The 20,642-nt window shown below is 53.1% G+C and overlaps 3 protein-coding genes across 3 annotated transcripts; all 3 read right to left on the reverse strand.

Moving 5' to 3' along the window:
* Window positions 1-235: 235 nt before the first annotated feature.
* LOC121143948 (bone morphogenetic protein 8A-like) lies at window positions 236-18,987 on the reverse strand. The gene is made up of 7 exons (XM_040756722.1): window positions 18,474-18,987; window positions 9,704-9,893; window positions 9,178-9,326; window positions 3,590-3,784; window positions 3,052-3,131; window positions 2,564-2,674; window positions 236-1,052 (listed from the first exon to the last, which is right to left on the reverse strand). The coding sequence occupies exons 1-7, from the start codon at window positions 18,790-18,792 to the stop codon at window positions 903-905; spliced, it is 1,194 nt and encodes a 397-aa protein (XP_040612656.1). The 5' UTR covers window positions 18,793-18,987; the 3' UTR covers window positions 236-902.
* LOC121143947 (succinyl-CoA:3-ketoacid coenzyme A transferase 2A, mitochondrial) lies at window positions 6,570-8,317 on the reverse strand. The gene has a single exon (XM_040756720.1). The coding sequence runs from the start codon at window positions 8,257-8,259 to the stop codon at window positions 6,697-6,699; it is 1,563 nt and encodes a 520-aa protein (XP_040612654.1). The 5' UTR covers window positions 8,260-8,317; the 3' UTR covers window positions 6,570-6,696.
* Window positions 11,345-12,257, reverse strand: LOC121143949 (cytochrome b5 type B). Its single transcript, XM_040756724.1, has one exon. The coding sequence runs from the start codon at window positions 12,219-12,221 to the stop codon at window positions 11,778-11,780; it is 444 nt and encodes a 147-aa protein (XP_040612658.1). The 5' UTR covers window positions 12,222-12,257; the 3' UTR covers window positions 11,345-11,777.
* Window positions 18,988-20,642: the final 1,655 nt, after the last annotated feature.

The following is a 20,642-nucleotide window of genomic DNA, read 5'->3' on the forward strand; positions in this document are numbered from 1 at the left end:
CCTCGCCATGCAACTCCTGCCCTGCCGCCCGATGCAGCATGGACCATGAGCACCTGAAGGGTAATGCCTCTTTCCTCGGGGCTGCTTGGCTTCTGTTCTGTGGTCATCTTGCCCATGATACCTTTGCTCCAGCACCAAGACAGAACACAGCTTTGTTTTTCTGGCTCTTGCCAAGTTGTGTGCCTACCTGTGATGGCTGCACCAAGGCAGAAATGAGGACTATGGATCAGGAAACTGCTGGTATTTCCTTTAATGGCAATGGCTGAATCCAGATGTCAAATTCACAACAGATTTTTCATCATCTGATCTCCTACACCTGTCTGTGGCCAGAAGTTTTGTGACTGAGATCCATAAACACACTAGGGTTTTGTTTGGCTGCATTTTTGTTCTTTTGAAAGGTCTTGATACATATCTTAGACTGGCCTTGAACTCATGATAATTCTGCCTTAGTCTTCCAACTCTTCTCCAGAAATCTCTGGAGGGAGTTGGTCATGTCTACACATACCTAAGACTTGTGGTGGCAACTAAAGAGCCCAAGGTCCAGCTAGTTTTCCAGATTCCAGTCAGGCTGGGCCAGTAGTCATCATGAATAGTTGGGTAAATTAGACGTCTGTGCCAATCCCAGAGGACATTCGATAGATACCTCTGGGGGAGGGGCAGAGATGGGCTGCTGCTTGGGGACTCAGGACACCAGGATTGTAACCAGGTCCATCTTCCTACCCTTGGACAGAGGTAGGGGACAGGAGCCAGGAGAGAGCCACGCCTGTGAAAGAGGGCAGACCATGGACATAAGAGTTGAAAACCCTACCTTCCACCTTGGCCTTGGATCTGAGAATAGGGTCTACTTGTTTCCTGGTCAGAGGGGCTGACCAGATAAATGGCAATGGCAGCAGGCTGTTGACTCAGTGGCAGCCACAGGCCTGGACTACCATGTTACGTTCCTTGCGCAGGATGACATTGTTGCTTCTGTCATAGTAGAGCACAGAAATGGCACTCAGCTCGGTGGGCACACAGCACACCTTGGGAACAACCTCTGGCTTCGTCAGGTGTACCTGGTAGAGAGGGGACACAGATAGGACATGAGCCTGATAGTCCCAGTTCCCACCCCCTATCCTTCTAGAAGGTTTTATTAACCCCTTTGACCACCCCGAGACCATTCTCCACTACAGCACGTTTGCCCTGCCCACTGCCCTTAAAACAGCTCAGGCACCTGCCTTGGAGGGACATAAGTGCATTGACACTCTCAGCCCCTGGGCCACTGTCACATCCACTTCTGCCAAGACTCAAGCTTACTGTCCTCAGCACTGAGTGCCATGGGGCACCTCTGGGGCCTCACTGCCACTGTGCTTTACCACATCCCAACCATGTAGGCATAAGCTGTGGAAGGGGCAGTCTCTCTGCAGACTGAACTAGAAATATTTACAGAACATATATGTAAGTTCAAGGGCTCTTTCCCCTTCTTGATGTAGCTCAACCCAACTGGTGAGGCAAGGCTGTCTTTGCAGGTCATAAACAGGCTGCATGGAGTCCCCATGACTGACGGTGTCACTGAGCTTGAAACAGGTGCCAATCCTTCTACCCCTCTTTAAAGCATGCACATTCCTCCATCAGGCTGCACAGCTCCCAGGACAGTGACTCCAGGCATACAGCAAACACCAGGACTGTGTTTGTGCCCTTTGTGAAAGGACACCTTAATAATGGCTCAAAGCAGCTCTTATGAAATCATGATGCTCACACTAGCACAGCGGTTCTCAACCTTCCTAATGCTGTGACCCTTTAATACAGTTCCTCATGATGTGATAACCCAACCCAACCATACAGTTATTTCGTTGCTCCTTTATACTGTAATTTTGTTAATGGTATGAGTTGTGGATATCTGATACATAAGATATCTGATATTCAAACCCTAAGGGGTTGTGACCCACAGGTTGAGAACCACTGCTCTAGAGAATCATTTGATACGATTGTCTATTAGGTAAACACAAGGCCAAGGTTACTGAGTGCTAGGATTCCAGACAGTGTTCTCGAAATAAGTCTCAACACCAGACTCTACAAGCACAAGTATATGGCAACAGGCAGTTGCAACTGCCTTCCTGCTAGCAACTTCTTCCATCACTGAGTGGTCTAGACTGTGACTCATTAGTACTACAACCTGGGAGAACAGATAGCCAGGGAAGAAAGTGGGGAGCAGGCCAAGGAGAGCCAAGACCACAAAGAGCTGAGGGTCACCCGGCTGGGCAGGATAGGTGAGAACATAGGAACATCAGGGAGGCCAGACCAGGTCCACCAGGACACATGGGGCACATGTCTAATGTGCACCTCAAGTCTGACTTCAGAGGCTGTATTCTTAGTCTGGGCCCCACACAAGTCCACAGGTTCCCACCGATGCATGTCCAATGTCTGTGTGCGCAGGTGTCTGTTCCGAGACACCCATGTGAACAACAATATTTACTAAGGGACAGAAAGCAATGGCGGAGTCTGCAGAAAAAGTTCCTTTTGCCATTGACCTAACCCCAGGACTGTCCAGTCCCTCAGGTCCCAAGAAGACCACTGTCATACTGACCAGGGCTTGCATGTTGGCATGATTGGTAGAGTTCATGGAGGAGTTCATTGGGTAGTTGCACTCTCCAGCACAGTAATAGGCTGAGTAGCCTTGGGGGGCAATGACCGAGTCCTGTGGATGGGAAAAGGAGAGTCACATCAGTGTCCTTCCATAGACAGCATCATAGCACCTGTCACAGGATGACTTGGGGCTGTGAACACTCATCATCTCAGCAGGCAGGGCTGGACCCCAGCTCTGTCCTCCACACCTCATCCTCTGCTGTCTCCTCCATAGCTGCCCCCATGCCTTCTGCAGCAGCTGTAGCAGGAAGAGCCCAAAAGCCCTGGCCACCCAGCCTCAGTTTCCCTGTTGGCAGTTTACTGGACAGAAGGCTCAGGTTGCCTCATTTTCCCCATTTTTATGCACAGTTAAAGGCACAGTATCTCCACCTCCACCCTGGAGACACCAGACTCTGCAGGTGGCATGCAGAGAGGAGAGGCAGAAATTACCAGCCAGCCCAGGTCCCGGAAGCTGACGTAGAGTTCATGCCTACGGCAAACATCTCTGCCTCGGGAGCCGTGACCATCATCTGCAGGGACAAAGGTGTAAAGTCTGCTCAGGGTCCTGCTCTGTGGAGTTGCCATGGGTACTCCCATGTGGGGGTGATGTGACAGGCACATTTACAAATGAAGGACAACAGGAAACTAAACCATTAGGATCACAAGTTCTACTTCTGGATCCCACACATGCCATGACCCAGCTCAACAGTCCTCGGGCTCCCATCACCACAGGGTGCGGCTGTGTGCAGCAGGTGGCATCTGGGCACACATGGCTTCTGCAGACTCTCGACTGCAGCCCCCTCCCTGCCAGGCACAGCCCCCTCACTACCAGCCTGCCAGGCACAGCCCACCCTCCAAGCCAGGCACAGCCCCCCTCTCTCCCAAGCACAGCCCACCTCCCTGCCAGGCACAGCCCAAAGGGGCTCTAGGAAAACCTAGCTGATAGACTAACAGAATTGGACAAGTAAGGGAAGCTTCAGGCCCTCACCAAAGATCCCTGCATGTTTGTTGGCATACTGCTTCTGGACGGCTTTATTTAGCTGCCTCTTTTTCAGTGGCCTCAGTGCCCGAGGCATCCGAACAGGGCTCTGGCTGACCCTGAAGAAGCCAACCATGAAAGGCTGTCTAGATCGTGGTGCTTGTTGTCCCAGCAGACCAGCCAGGCCAGGATCCATGCTGTGCCCTGGGGGACAGAGACAAGAAACAATAGACAGACTTGACTGACTTGTGGGTGGTGGCATGGCACCATGAACCTCAGTTTCCTCATCTGGAGACCAGCCCAAGCACATTGGCCAGCAGGTCTGTAGTGGCGGGGGCAGGGATCTCAGCAGCCACAGGCATTCCTACTGGTGATAACCCGACAGATGGGAAACATTTGGCAGGTGTCAAGGATTTCACCCATTGATTTCCTTGGTTGGTCCTCACTGTAACCCAAGTCACAGTCACTCAGAGATGACCAGAGTCCACTGCTGGTGATGCTCAGGACACTGACTCCCTTGGTCCGATGATCTAACACCCAGGTCCCATCTTCATCCTGCACTTTCTGGGGACTAGAATATGCGTTTCATGACACACTAGCTCATGGCCGCCTCTGCAAGGACATATCTGGGGTTTCTCTTCCCAGCACAGCAAGCTTGATCATCCAAGGGCAGGGCAGTCACTGTCCCTCTGATGCCCACAACCAAGCCCCCAGGCTGAGCAGGGCCAGAGGTCAGAGCAGTCACAAAATCCAGGGTTCAGGTCACATCAGGCTCATTCCAGTGCCAAGTGTGTGTTCACCAGGCCAGCCAATGGCTTCAAAGAAAGGAAGGGGCTTCAGAGAGACAGACCTCATCTTGTCCACAGGAAGAGTGGGACCTATAAATAGGGGGAGTCCCTGATCCACTAAGGACTGCAGATGTCAACCCAGGGGAGCAAAGCCTCCAGCATCTGCTCCAGCTCTGCTGGTGGTCCCATCAGCTGTCCCTGACCTTTCCAACTGCAGAAGCACTCTACTAAACTGACATGGTGGCCCAGCCTGTAAACACTCAGGTTTACTGTTGTTACACACTGAGCTGGTGGCCTGCGTGGGCTACATGAAAACCTGTCCTTCAAAAACAAAACAAAACAAAAAAACCCGAAGGTCTGGCTGCTGGTAGGTTGCCTGCACTGTAGAGGACGCCCCCCATCGGTGTGTGTGGATGGGCAGCAGTAACAGACCTGGGTTATTAGTAACAAAAAAGTAGACCACAAAGTTGGGAAACAGACTTGGAATTAGAAGTAGGAAGTCACCGGGAGGATGGAGTAGCTGGGAGCAGGAAGGGTGGTGAAAGCCACAGTGTCAGGCCCTGCAAGTAACACAAGGGGCAGGTTTAGACCCAGGACAGGCCCGGTGTCCCTGCTACTTACTGCAGAGTCCCGGAGCCCTGGCTTAGAGGAACACAGAGGGCGTCAGTGTTCCAGGTTCAGCCACATCTGTTTTCTTTCATGAAACTGGTCTTGTGTAATGAAGGAGCCTTTAGAGTGCAAAGCTGGCCTGCATGGGTGCTGGAGGCCCTCAGGGCAAGGTGAGCTGCACTGAGAGCCCACGGATGCAGCTAAACCGAGGTTCCCATTTTACAGGCCCACAAACTAAAACCAGAGACGGCATCAGCTGTTCAAGGCCTGGAGCAAGCAGCTGCAGAGCCAAGCAACTCCTGCCCTGTCCAGACAAGGCAGAGACTGCGTGAGGTGGGGCAGACGCCCATGGGACCGATGTGGCTCTTGCACAGTTCTGTATCTGATAGGCCCAGCGAAGCTGCTCCTTGTCCAAACCGGAGTGCAGCTTCCCTCCCAGATCGGCTCCTTGCCCCCATCATCACGTAGGACCCTATCTGGTGGAAGACCCCAGGCTTCCCAGCTCTGGGAGAAAAGCATGGTGGGGGAGTGCTTTCTCAGGGTATATACACATACACACACACACACACACACACACACGTACACACACTCACATACACATGCATACACATACACATGTATACACATACATGCATGCACAATCACACACACGCACACACACATACACATGCATACACATACACACATGCATGCACACTCACACACATGCACTCACATACACACAAGCACACACATACACATACACACCCACATACACACACATGCACACACACACTCACATACACATGCATACACATACATGTATGCACACTCACACATGCACTCACACACATACACATGCATACACATACACACATGCATGCACACACATGCACTCACATAGACACATGCACATACATACACATGCACTCACATACATATACACACACATGCACACACACACCTCTTTATAACTTTTTTCACTTTCACCATGAAATTACAGACTCAGAATGACAGACCCCAGAGCTGCCACATTGGGATTAAGAAGGGAGGCCAGCTGGACTTCAGAACGGAATATCAGTATTGTAGGGACAACAGGAGACACTGCAGTTTACTAGGTGAGAATCCATCCATGGCAATGACTAGATTCTAGACCACCTGTGCTAAGCCCAGGCCTCTCGGGACACATGCTGGGACTGCTAATGTACAGTGAATTTTCCAGTACCAGCCCCAACCATCTTCCCTCAGTCTCATCCCAAGGCGACAGGCCCGCCTCCCTTCTAGGGACCCCTATGCAGCTTCCGGGAGGAAGTGGGTGGGGGCAGATTCGGGGAAACAAAATCAGGAGCAGAAACGAGGGCTCAGGAAGAGAAACCGGAGTTCCTGCTGCCCACAGACCCACAGGCCTGCATTCCGTGGCGGCAGTGAAGCAGCACCAGGTGAACTTGGGATTTGTTCTGCTCCGGTGCTTTTCTCCAGGCCTCATGACTCAGCAGTGCTGACACCTGTCAGGGGATGAGCTGGAGCCTTGTATGTGAAGGTCACAGAAAGTGGGAGATGGGGAGCAGTGTCCTCAATGGTTTTAGCGCAAGGCTTTAGTTAGACACACAGGCTCAGCTTAGGGTTTTTAATTAAAATCACTCGGCTCTTGAGAAGATACCATCTGGCAGCGGGAAGCCCGAGAGCCAGTGGTCACTAACTCCTTCACAAATCAGCCCTGGAGGAAGGAGTCAGGGCTCCTCAAGCATCAGGTTTGATCTGCTGCATGGGTTTGAGGTCGGAGGACACCTTAAAGGCACAGCCAGTGGTGGCCTTAACCTCGTCCACCGACGATCCCTCCCACAGCTCCATCAACGTCAGCCCCTTCTTCGGGTCCACGTCAAACACGGCCTTCTCGGTGATGATGAGGTCCACGCAGCGCTTGCCAGTCAGCGGCATGGTGCATTTCTCCAAGATTTTGGGTTGCTTTTTCTTGGTGCAATGCTCCATGGTGACCACCACTTTGGTCTTGTCACCCGACACCAAGTCCATGGCCCCGCCCATGCCCTTCACCTTCTTGCCTGGCACCATCCAGTTGGCCAGGTCACCGTATTTGGAAACCTGCATGGCACCGAGCATGGTCAGTTGGATGTGTCCCCCGCGGATCATGGCAAAAGAGTCATCGCTGGCGAAGAAACAGCCCCCGGGAATCACAGTCACCGTCTGCTTGCCCGCGTTGATGATGTCGGCATCCACTTGATTTTTCGAAGGGAACGGGCCCAAGCCCAGGATCCCGTTTTCACTGTGCAGGTAGACCGTCATCTTGGGGCTGATGAAGTTGCTGGCCAGGAGTGGGATCCCGATGCCCAGATTGGCATACATGCCGTCCTCAAACTCGAGAGCTGCGCGCTTGATGATGCGGGTCCTGGAGGCTTCCTGTTGCTTGCTCATAGCCGCTGGTTGGCAATCGCACGTGGTCAGGCGCTCAATGCGCTTCTCGTACTTCGGTCCCTTGATCACGCGGTTCACGTAGATGTTTGGGATGTGTATGTCCTCCGGACGGAAAGAACCCACGTCCACGATCTCCTCCACCTCCACCACCGAGATGTCCGCGGCCTTGCACATGGGCACATTGAAGTTGCGCGCGCTGCCCCGGAAGATCACGTTGCCGGAGCGGTCGGCCTTCCAGCCCTTGATCAGAGCGAAGTCGGCGCGGATGGCGTGCTCCAGCAGGTAGTGGCGGCCGCCGAACTCGCGCACCTCCCGCGGCTGGCTCAGGGTGACCAGGTGGCCGTTGGGCGAGTACCGGATCGGAGCGCCCCCTTCCTGCACCAGCGTGCCATAGCCCGTAGGCGTGTAGAAGGCGGGCACGCCTGCTCCACCTGCGCGGATGCGCTCGGCCAGGGTGCCCTGCGGCGTCATCTCCAGATCCAGCTCGCCGGCCAGGTACAGCTGCTCGCACAGCTGGTTCTCCCCCAGGTACGAGCACACAACACGCTTGATCTGCTTGGAGGCCAGCAAGACGCCCAGGCCGAAGTCATCCACGCCCACGTTGCTGCTGACGATCTGCAGGTCCTTTATGCCCTTGGTCTTCAGCGCACTGATCAGGTTCTCGGGGATGCCACAGAGCCCAAAGCCCCCGAGCATGATGGTCGCCCCGTCCTTGACGCCCTCCAACGCCTTCACCGGATCCGTGTAGAAGTGGACGCGTCCGCAGCGGTCGCTAGCAAAGCGGAGGGCAAGGCGGTGGGGCAGCGCGGGCCGTGGGCAGCGGGCAGAGACCCCGCGCGGGAGCGCCCACGCCAGAAGCCTCAGCGCCGCCATCGTCCACTCGCCACGCGGGCTCCCAGGACCCGAACAGAGAGGGAAAGGCCCGGTGCACCCTGTGATCCTGCCCGACGCTACCTCTGTGCTGCGTCACAGAGCAGGGAGGACACCGACCAGGATCGCCACGGGTCTCACCCTGAGGACAGCCTTGGCCATCTCTGTGGCTTGGCCTGTCTCACAACAGCTTGGACAGGCACTGGAAACCCTGCTGCTGACAACTGGCTGCCAGCGCTGTGACCCCGTGGTACCCAGGAGCTCAACTCCTGGTGGGGTTCGGAGCCCCCTCCCTGAGGGACTGAAGTTAGCCTGGTCTTTTAAAGTCCCAGTCACATCTGTCACCCACATACTGTTAAACTACTCTAAACTTTCAAGTACCTTGCCACTTTTCCCTAACTCAGAGTGACCCCTGCCACCTCTCTGCCCCCCTCCTTCCAAGCTATCCTTCCAGCCTTTGGTGGACCCCAGACAAGCCAGTCCCCTTTCTGTCCTCACTACATAAAGGAAATGTCCCACAAAAATCCTGTGAGTGAATCAGTGACTATAACCCTGTGTAGATGAGGAAACCGAGGCTCGGGTACTGAGTTACAACACTGCAGAACCTGGAGGGCAGATCCCCCCACCCGCCTTCTCAGTACAGAACCTCTCAGAGTGGAACCTGCTGCCCATGGAGAAGCCCCCTCTCCCCAAAGGATACCAGAGCTGGCTCTCAGGAGGTCAGTTGCTATGAGGAGGGGCAGGAAGGCAGCCCTGGCTGGGGCCTCCCCCATCCAGGACTTCATCACTCTACCCACTGAGTCCTCAAGAAAGGCCAAGCATGGCCCAGGGAGAGGGTTCCGTGTAGTAGGCTGGCAGCCTCTGCTGGAACCATCTCCCAAGACCCCCAGGGCAGCTCCCTGCTAAGGCCTGGAGCCTCACCATCCTCGGTTTCCACATAGAGGCGGAGTCCCAGGTCCTTGTTATGGTTCAGCAACCAGCGGTCACTGGCTGCAGTGACGTCCAGCACCAGCCAGCCCTCGTCCCCAGATCGGAGCGTCTGAAGATCCAAAAAGAACAAGTCAGACTCCCTGTGGACATGAAAGAACAATTAACCAAGGCTGAGGTCGGCACACCTGCCTGTATCTTGTGCCTGCCTGGGGACCACTTTCAGAGCCTCTTCCCTGCTTGGCTCTGGGCTGGCCTCCTTTGCTACCACACTTCACCGACAACCAACCCCGGGCATTTTACTGTGTCCGTGTGCTGGTGGCTCAGTGCTGTGACCTGTTGAGGGCTCCACAGTTACCTGCAGGGCAGGGAGTTCCAGACCAAGCCCCTTTCTCATGTCTGAGGCGCCTCTCCCAGCGTGAGCCCCTTTCCTTTCTAGGAAATGCACCTGGACAGGCCCTGCCGGAGCCTAGGCCATGAGACCCTGAGGTGGGGTGGGCACCTGGCAGAGGGAAGGTACCTGTTGGAGTGCTCCTGGACCACCTCGAACATGCTGACATGGAGGGTTGTGTTGAGCGGGTGGGTGCTGGGCTCTTTGTATATCCGGAACTCAGCAGCCGTGACAGCCTCCCCAGCAGGGATCTGGGTTAGGTCAAAGAGGAATTCCTTCCAGTGTGGCTCCTGGTAGTCCAGGGTATGGTCATGTTCCACTGGAAGACAGAGTGGGAGTGGGGTGGTCACCAGGAGCTATGGCTTGTGCTCAGAGGAGAAGTTGTCTGGGTGGGGCCCGCTCCTGCTCTACAAGCAGCTTGTGATCTGCTCTGGGAGCACTCCAGGCCCCAGGAGGTGTGTCGTGGGAAACTCAGCAAGTGCTCAGCAGCCCCTGGACCAGCGATGAATCACAGCACCTCCTCTCAGAGCTCCTAGGCCAATGGTGAGAAGGACATTGGTCCCAAGGCTGAAAATCCCCAGGGCTCCAGGGGGGAAACCCTATCTACAGGGACATAATTGGCTGAATTTCGGTGGGACAGAGGACTCCCAAAGCCTGTCCTTGATGAGAGGGTGGGTGTGGGAGCTCAGATCTGACAGCTGATCTGGACTGTTAGTTCTGTTTGCATTTCCCTCGGTGTCCTGGGAGAGAGATGTGCAGAATGCAGGCCACATTACAAGGCCAGCAGCAGAAGGACCTTAAAAAAGGGAGGGGCCAACCAGTGCTGGCAGCTTGGGGACGAAGGGCCCAGGTTTCCTCTTGGGTACAGAAGGAAGGAATACCAAATGTAGGATGAGAAACCCCTGGATAGGCCACCACATGCTGAAGAAGTGTGTTTCACTGTGTTTTGGAATCTAAACAGGCTTTGTAGAGGAGGTGAGCCTTAAGCAGGGCGTCGGAGGATGGGACGGCACTCCCAGGTACTCCCAGGTGTGCCCTGGGAGGGGCTGCTGCCTGCAGACCCTTAGTGTGGGTGTAGCAATGGGCTAAGTGGGGCAGTTTTGCCGTGAGCTGGGGCCCAGGGCTAGGAACAATGATGTGCCCTCACCAGTGAAAGTCACATATTCTGAGAGTCCAACTACAAGACCCCGTGAAGGAGCGGGGAGGATAGGATGGGGGGAGACATCTGAGCTGAGGCCCAGGGTGGCTACAGCTATCAGGGTAAAGGACAAACCTGAAGAACATACCCAGCATTTGCCCAGCTGCACAGCAATGCCCAGAGAAGAACAGAGGGGCCTTTCACTTTCTTTCATTTATCTGGTTTTTATGTTTGCTTGTCTTTTTGTTTTTGTTTTTTTTTTTTTTTAATTTTTATTTCTTTTGTATATTTTTTAAAATTACATTTGTTTAGCATGTGCTTGTGCCTCTGTGTGTTATGTCTCAATGTGTGTACCTGTGTGTATACACGGTGTCTGTGTGTACATTAGGGCCATAGCATATATGTAGAGGTCAGAGGGCAACTTTTGGGAATTGGTTCACTCCTTCTACATGTGCATCCAGGGATCAAACTCAGGACATCAGGCTTTGCAGCAATTGCTTTTACCCAACAATCTATCTTGCAGCCCCTTACTTTTAATAATCATAAATAAGATCATTTGGCAGCTGTGTTTTAAATAAGATAGACACATCTTAACTTCATGAAACCCCCTGATGATAAATGACAAAATTAAATCAGAATTAAAAAATAAATTTACTTAAAAGAAAAATAGGAAAAGATTCAAAACTAGAGTACTGTTCCCTTAAATATACCCAATGTGAATTCAGAGCATCAGAAATCATATACTGTCCCCGAAGGCCATGACTCTACAACATAGGAAGTCTAATCATCAACATAAACTCTGAAATGAAGGGAACGGGTGGAAGCCAGTGAGAAGAAACCCTGGCAAGGACACAATGTGAGCAGGAGCTTTGGGCATCAGGCTCTGGCTGGTGAAGGACCCTGGTCCTACTGAAGGAGAAGAGATATCTAGTCAGACATCTTGGCTCCAGGGGGGCAGGCAGGGGAGGAAACTGGCAGGGTTCAAGGAGGAAGCATTGTGCAGCCTCCAAAGTGTCAGCTTCTCACTCCCAGGAGCATGCGCTCCCACACTTCAGCATGGTCTCCTCAGGAGGACTTGTTGTCGGCCGAGAAGTGACGATACAGGAAACCTACAAGAATAGCGCCCACGACGGGGAGAATCCAATATGCCCAGCAACTTTTGCATGTACTGCTTTTTGAAGGATCCTTGTTACCATCTTTTTTAGGTTTAAGGTCATTCGGATGAACATCACCAATGTAGTACTGCTTTAGCATTTCCCTGGCATCAGGAGAGTGTCCAACATCTTCAAAGCTTTCGGTTGCATCAGCACCAGCTTGTTCCAGCAGAACCTCTTCCCCACCAGGATGCTCGCTGAGGAAGCGGGTGATATCGTAGACTCGCCCGTGGATCACCATCCACGTCTCCTCCGCGGAGTTTCGCTTCGCCACCTCCTCCAGCCGGTAGTAGGTGACGGAGGGGTCGCAGCCCTCGCCATTCCCTCCGCTGCCGCTGGCCCCTGAGGTCGCCATTGGGTCCGAGTCCCTCTCTCGTCTTTTTGTTTTTAAGGATAGGGTTTCCCCATGTAGCCCTTGCTGTCCCGGAAGTTGCTCGGTAGACAGGGTGGCCTCAAAATCACAGAGATCTGCCTGCCTGTGCATCCTCAGTGCTGGCATTAAGAGTGTGCTACCACTGTCCTACCCCTCCTATCACTTCTAAATGCCAGAAATCCAGCAGGCAGGGGTTGAAGCAGCCCTGTGTCTTCCCCAAACCTAACAGAGGTCTTAATTATGCATTTTCAAGTCTTTAACAATCCCCTGTGTCGCTACTAGGCTTGCTAATCACAAGCCAGGTTCTAGAAAGCACCAGGTTGAACTATCAGCAAACCTGAAGACAACTTTCTGTCTTTCTGTGCGGACCTTATCCAGCAATGGCTGGCACCCAGCGGGGCTGGGGTGGAATGGGTAATAAGTTTGCCTCCACAGAGGTAAGGAGGCTCCAGCCCAGTCCCACTACACCTCAGCATGTCTTTGAAGTTTTACAATCAGAGCAAGGTTTTCGGTGTCTTTCTCTAACAAATGTAGTTCTCTGATCATTTCTGCATGGCTGCCATAGGTGGTAGGAACACCAAAGGGAACAAGAAGTTAAGCTGAACTCTATGGGGTTAAAACACCAAGGAGGGCCAGGCCAGGCAGTGGTGGCGCACGCCTTTCATCGCAGCACTCCGGAAGCAGAAGCAGACAGATGTCTGTGAGTTCAAGCCAGCCTAGTCTACATAGTGAATCTCAGGGCAGCCAGGGCTACATATTGAGGCTCTGTCAAAAAAAGAAGAAAGAGGAGGAGGAGGAGGAGAAGAAGAGGAGGAGGAGCAGGAGCAGGAGGAGGGGAGATAGAATGTGATGATAAAAACACTCTTGTAAATGTGTGAGGAATAGGATTTGATCCCACACCATTACCACCCCTTAGGGCCCTCCTCCCAAAAAGCCAACTAGGAAAAGTTATTCCTTTGTAGATGGTATTAAGAAATAGAAGAATAGAGGGGTCCTGGGTTCAAGAATGATGGGTGCTTTTCATAGGGTCAGTAGGGCCTTTGAAAAGGTAACAGGTAAGATCAGACAGGTAACTGTATACAGGTAAGACATGCTGGACACATGGGGAAGAGCCTAAGGCCTGCCCCGGATAACATTACAGACTTTGGAGATCCCCCATGAAGGGCCTCACCCTCCCTGGAGAATTAAGTGGGGATCGAGTGAGGGTTGGGGAGGTTGGGGGGGAGAGGAGGGGAGGGAGCTGGGATTGACATGTGAAGCAAGCTTGTTTCTAATTTAAATAAATAAAAAATAAATTATAAAAAATTAAACATATCTTTTCAGAATTAAAAATTTCCAAACACACACATTAAAAAAAAAAAGACGTGCAGAACAGACAGCAATGCTTGTAGAGGCATTTTGCAAAATTAAGTGAATTGACCATTCTGTGCAAGACTCCCAGACCTGCTGGGCAAAACCATGGAAAGCATACAAAAAGCAATGCCCTGGGCATAGAGAAAACTATACTTGGTTCCACAAGCAACTGTGCTGGTTTGTTTTATGTCACTTTGACACAAGCTGCAGAGAGACTTGAGACAATGCCACCATAGGACTGACCTGTAGGAAAGCCTATAGGGTACTGCATCAATTCATGATTGATACGCCCCCCAGACCACTGTGGGTGGTGCCACCCCTCAGCAGGCAGTCCTGAGTTGTATAAGAAAGCAGGCTGAGCAAGCCACCGTGAGCAAGCCAGTAAGCAGCACCCCTCTGTGTCCTGACTTCAGTTCCTGGCTCCAGGTTCCTGCCCTGCTTGAATTCCTTCCCTGACTTCCCTCAGTGGTGGAGTGCAATCAGGCTGTGGTCTGACCCCTTGTGTCAGTGGGTTGTGCCCCGTCTAGATGGTGAGCTCCTTAGGGCAGTAACTCAACATGGCCGGTGGATGGATGGCTTGCAGCAGCCTGCTCATCAAGCCACTGTGTTCTGGGGACAGAGAGAGGGGACGTCTGTTCTTCCCCATGGCTCAGTGTCTACCATTCACACCGGAGCCTGGGATGCTGGTCTGCCTGACAACCACGTCACAGTGAGTCTCCATCAGAGGCCACTGATGTCTGCACTTGCTGTGGGATTTACTTCTTTTCCTGGTGGGGACTTTGAGGGTGGGACAGGACCCCAGGCCCTGAGGAGGAGAGGCTGGGCATGACTGTCCTATGCTGCTGGTACCAATGGCAGAGGGGCCCACACCAGACTTACAAGACGCTGGGCTCCTGGGCTAGTGCCGGACCTCAGAGGAGGGTGGGACCCTGGGGTGGGTGACCTGTGCATTCTACACCTGAAGGAATTTCTCCCACCAGGAGCCTCGGTGCTGTGGCGAGGCCCAGGCTCCCTCCTGGGGTATTTTCAGCTGAATCTCCGCACTGACTTTCTTCACGGGCCGTTTCCATAAGCTGCTCTGCACACATAATTACTGGTCCAGTCCTCAGCTGGCTCCAGACCCCAAATTAAAAGGGAACACCCGCACAGGCCACCACATCAAGCCTGCCGAGGTAAAAAAATAATTCCCAGGAGATGTGAGCCAGGCTGCGGTTCCTCCAGAAGAAACTCAAGAACGTGTTCCATGTGACATCCCCTCTTGCCTGAGGGGAGGTGAGGAGGCTTCTGTGAGAAGGTGGTCTGAGTGTGTCTCTCCACCCCATGACTCATCCCTGGAGGAATTCCCCTCAGCAGGAAAGGTGAGCACAGTTTGGGTCAGAACTGGGGTCTTCAGAGTTGGGGTTCAGAGAGGGGAAACTGAGGCCCAGAAAGAGTTCTATACCAAGGTCACACATGAACTCAAGGTCCGTTAGCATGGACTTGCAGACTCACAGTCATGAAAATGAGTGCACCTGGAGTTCAAAAGGTGGTTTACTGGGGTAGAGATAGCTCTCAGCATGTTCTGTCCACAAAGACCCTAGAATACATGCTGAAGCTCCTTCCTCCTGCTGGGTCCCATGGAACTGGGGTGTCAGGAGACACTCAGAGATGTGCTCACTGCTGGTGCCACAAAGATGGGGCCGGCTGGCTTCCATCCCGCCTGATGCATTTCAGTGCTCCCTGACTCCTACTGGGCCATCTCCTTCCCCTCTGCCAGCCTGCCCTGAGTGCCTGCCCACAGGGGCTGTGGCACATGATGGGGGGTAGTTCAGTGGTAGAGGTACTCGCCCTGGAAGGGCAAGGCCCCAGAAGAGAAGGACAAGTTTCAGATATGTGTTTTTGTTTGGTTTTGGTTTTGTACTAAAGTTTGAACTCAAAGTCTCAGTAAAGTTCCCAGGCAAACCTTAAACTAGAGACACTTACCTTAGTGTCCAAGTGACTGAGTCTATAGGTGCACATACCACCAGGCCCAGGGAAGAACCAAGTATCCATTAATAATAAGCTAATGTGGACACATTGTGGGCTATTCATTCAATAGAATTCAAGTAAAAAAAAAACCCAGAAACTAAGGCTGGGGAGATGCTCATTGGTAAAACATTTACCATGGAAGCATGAAGATGGAAGTTAGGATCCCCAGAACCAAGGTAAAAGCTGGGCAGGAAAGGTGGTGGTCTATATTCCCAGCACTGGGGTAGCAGACACGGGATCTGCAGGACAAGCTGGCTAGCTAAACCCTGTAGAAGTAGTGCACTCTGGGTAATGAGACAGACCCTATTTCAATAAATAAAGTGATGGCAATTGAGGAAGGCACCAAACATCAGCTTTGCCCCCCACACAAGCATGTGCACCTGTGTATACATATGTGCCCCCACACATGAATGTGCATGCACACATGGCGCATACATAACTAAATAAAAATGTTTTTAAACAAAACAGGCCTGTTTTATTACACAAAGACCTGGGGGACTGGCTAGTAAAATTGGGATTCCCATAGAAGCCCCTGATTTTGGATGGCTTGAATTTTAGGTGATGAGCATGTGAAAATTCTGTGAACTTAGGAACACTTTATAAACATAATTCTCATCTTACAGATCCATTCACATTTAGTTTACTACAGTAGCTCTTACTGCTCCCAGTGACAGGCCAGGCACCCTGCTGAGGATGGGGGTAGCGTAGGGAGGGAAGAGGCAAGGGGTGCTGATGAACTGCTGTGTGTCCTTGAGACTATCGCCATCCTTCTCTGAGCCTCACTCTCCTGAGGCAGTACTGGGAACAAAAATGCAGCTCTTATGGGTCGCCCACAGGGAGTCTGCACCGAACAAAGTCTGCTTGTTAATCCCACAGATCCTGTGAGGACACCCCGGTAATATGGAGGGAAACGTGACGTGGTAGGAAACACACTTTGGAATCCATAACTGTGGATGTGGCCCTAGATGTCTTGTGTGGGCCTGGGCTAGCCATAAAGCTAGCTATTTAACCCGAGTCCATAGAGCAGGGATTCCCGCATAATTCGTGCACTGTTGCTAGGAGTCAATAACAAATGGAAGAATGTGAAAGGCCAAGATCTTCTGGATTGGAAGAAAATTCTAAACATAGGACACACAGCTTTTGGTTGGCTTTTAGAATCCATTTCTGGGTTTAAATGTGCACAAGACACAGACATATGGGGGTATCTACCTTATGCCCTCTTTCTGTGTTTATAAGACTGGCCTTGAAGCTGTAGTAATCCTCCTGTCTCAGCCTCCCCAGTGCTGGGATTACAAACACAAGTCACCATGACCAGCTCACTTGAGAATTTTTTTGTCATATATGCAAAGCTGAGCTGCAGGCATCAGCAGGGATTGGACCTGGTTCACCCTCCACAGGCTTTCTGCTCATCCATTTGTCATCTCTTGTGATTTACTAGGAGTCCCAGAAGGAAGCCACGTGTGGCTTGGCAAGAGCAAAGGATGTCTCTAAAGGTGCATTGCGGTATTGGATCCTGCTCTGTTCCCAGCAACGGTTCCCACCAGAGCTGTTCCTGCCTTGACCCAGAGAGAAAGTTGGAGGAGGGGAGTAAGGCATGGGCTGGGTGGTGACTCATTTTGATCAGAGACTCCCCTGGGGACATCTCTGAGCAACTCTAGCCTCAGTTTCTCTATTCCTGCACCCAAGGTCAGCCTTCCTGAGGATAGAGAGCCAGTCTCAGCCTCACATGTGGTCTGTCGTAAGTCCCCAACCTCCCGGCTGTGGGCTTTCAGTGCTAGCTAAGGACTGCCTTGTCCTCTGTGCTCTCCCTCACTCCAGCCACCAGCAGCTGTGGACCGGGGGCTAGAGGTTCAGCTGTCCCCTCTTCCTAACTCCTGATGACACCATGAACCTGCTGCTGCCCCTTACACTCTGGAAATTCCTCTTAGAAACTGAGCACTGGATACAGAGCCATGCAGCCTGGGCCTTTATCAGGCAGTTTCCAGGCTGCCACTGTTTCCCACGCCTCTGGGAGGATGAGCAACACAGTGGATACGAGGGACTGGTGGCCATGGCAAAGTCCTTCATCTTCCTGCTCTGAGCTCAAGGCCTGGCACCAGACCCAGTCTTGTGTTGGCTGCAGCCCAGGCTGTCTGTCACAGATAGAAGCAAAGCAGGTGGGGGACCTGACCAAAAGAGATTGTGATTACAGATAAAAGGCTTTAAGACTAGTAGGAGAAAGTGGCAAGAGATAGCTGGCGAAAGGAGCCATACTTTGGGATATCGAAGAGTGTCACAGCCTCCCCTTGGGTCATTCACTGGCCTGGACACTCACTCTATGCCAAGCCAAGGTCCATCTGGTGGGATGCAGGCCCACAAGACTACAGTCACGGTCTGAGTCTGTCCACTCCATCACCTGACAGTGCACCCCACCCACCCACTTCCTGCTCCATGGAAAGAACCTGCCGTCAGGGCGTGTGGGTCAGGTCTGGTCACTTCGATGATATGACCACAGGTTTCTACACTGAACTTTGTCCCCCTCTTCAGGGCTGCGTTTATCACAATGACAGCATCACAGCCTCTGTTTACTCATCAGTCTTCCCAGGACAGACTGCTTTCCGGGGACCTGGGCATCACCAGATGCCCACTCCTGGGTGCAATGGTGAGCGAAGGCCCAGGAACATGCGATAGCTCTCAGACCTTTCAGCTCTGACCCCCGTAGTCCCCATTTTGCCGTAGTGTGTTTGCTGCACTGTGGTTCCCTGTCCCAGGGGTCACACTCCTAGAGGACTCATCCCCATACAGTTGACTAGGAATATCATTCCCAGATAGGCGTCCATGTGCTCTCCACATGGAGACTGTGCCCCCCCCCCCGCCGGCTCTCCTCGCACTCACCCATGTTGACGAAGCTCATCACCAGGTCGGAGCGCCCCAAGTGAGGTGGAGAGGGCCCACTGTTGTCATTATCAGCCACGGCGTGGTACAGGTCCAACATGAAAAGGGGCGCGGATGCTGGCTGCCGCGAGGCGGCGGGGCGCGCACGAGGTCGGGGCAGCTCAGGCAGTCCGAGCACCGCCAAGATCTCTCGCTGCATGTCTCGGCGCTCGTGTACTCCCAAGCGACGCTGGGGAAAGACGTACGGAGGACGCGGGCTGTGGCCATCGCCTAGAGAGCACAGAGCCAAGCCCAGCAGCCAGAGGAGCCCAGGACGCATGGCTCAGCGGACTCGCATCCAGCGACTTCCCGACGCCGAAGACCAGACGTCGCAGAGGATCCCGTGAGTTTGCACCTGTCGCTGGTAGCTCCGCAGTGACTGCGCACCACGCGCTTGGCAGGCGATCGCCGCGCCTGTAGGACGGCAGAGCAACCGTGGGCGCGGGGCGCTGACCCGCGAGTGTCAGGAGCATGACCCGACTTCAGGGCCTGGACCTAGGTGCTCTTCCTCGGCCCCGCCCCTGCGTGGGCCAACCAATGAGGGCTCGGGGGCGGCCCCAAGCGCGGATGCAGGTCCGCTGGTTGTACCGCTGCTGCAGCGCTGGGTGGTGGTAGCAACCGGTGCGACCCCGAGGTGGGTATGGGGCGAGGAGGCCGAGGAGAGGCCATCAAGGGTGTCCTGGGTCCCCCTCCAACTTTAGGAGCACATGCTGGGCTCCGCGCAGAGACGTCGGGGTCTCTGAAAAGGGCACCTGCGCCCCGGGGCGGGTGGTTCCGCGTTGGGGAGTATCCTGAGTCCGGGAGCTGTCGTAGGACCCACAGCCACTCGTATCCTCACTCGCCATAGTTCCGGCCGTCGGGACCAGGCAGATGCCATCTGTGCCGCGAGGGTTGGGCACATTCCGTCGCCAGAAGCAGCCATGACCCGGCCTCTGCAGTTCCTCGCTTGCCAGTGCCTTCCCCGTTATCCTCCTTGGAGCTTAGCCTGAAGACACCTCTCTCCGAGGCGCACTTGCCCAGATGTGTTCGTTCACCCGCCTTTCGCTTGCTTGGGCCAGGCTCTGAGGATCCAGCTGCTGAACCAACCCCGGACAGACTCTGAGACAACTCAGACAAGGGGAACCGAGGCACAGGAGGGGCTGCCAGGAGAGAAGGAGGGAGGGAGGAAGGGAGGAGAGAGAGAGAAGCACTGGTTCTCAACCTGGGGTTCGAACGACCCTTTCACAGGGATCGCATATCATATTTACATTATGATTCACACCAGTAGCAAAATTACAGTTATGAAGTAGCAACGAACGCAATTTTATGGTTGGGAGGTCATTCGTATTAAAGGGTCGCAGCATAAGGAAAATTGAGAATTTTGCATGTTAAAGTTTCTTGTTTTTGTTTTGTGAGTCTCCCTGTGAGATGAGTTTGGTGGACCACTGTCCTCTGCACACAACATTTGGGAGAGAGTTCAAATGTGTCTGGCACTTAGCTTTAAGCCCTACAGGAAAAGGACGTGTTTAGTTTGGGTAGAGTTGCTTTTTAGTTTTGTTTTTGTTGGTGGTGAATTTGTTATGTGTTTCTTATTAGTATATATTAATAATTGTTTCATGTTGCAGTTTTGAGACTGACTCACTGCATAGCCTTGGCTGACCTGGAACTCACAGAGAGCTACCTGCCTCAGCCTTACGTGCCATCATGCCCACAGCTGCTTAGCTTTGACTGGATCGTGGTTTTGTTTTTCTGAGCACCACATCCTGGGGGCCAGGCAGGCACAGCGTGATCAGGTCCCAGCACTCGTTAACCTGACATCTATCACTCGGTCTCAGGTGCCAACCTCCCCCCCAGGCCCAGCTGACCACCTATCTCATACACAATGCTGCGGTCATGTGGGACCACGTGTGGTTCCCCAAACACCCCAGGTGACATTCCTGTTCCTGGCAATGTGTGGCTTCAGGGACTGAGATTTGGCTATCTAGTCACATCTGTCTAGGACACATTGGAACTTCACCAACTGTCCCAAGTTCCTTTCTACCTGCATGGGCACGTCCATCTTCCCCAACTGTCTCCACCAACATAGCCACTGTGTCATCTGAAGGGCGCATAGACCTTGCCCCCTGAGCTGCAGGGGGTGGGGAGAAGCAT

The sequence above is a fragment of the Mesocricetus auratus genome, unplaced genomic scaffold, assembly GCF_017639785.1.
Source record: "Mesocricetus auratus isolate SY011 unplaced genomic scaffold, BCM_Maur_2.0 Super-Scaffold_100014, whole genome shotgun sequence".
Classification (NCBI taxonomy): domain Eukaryota; kingdom Metazoa; phylum Chordata; class Mammalia; order Rodentia; family Cricetidae; genus Mesocricetus; species Mesocricetus auratus.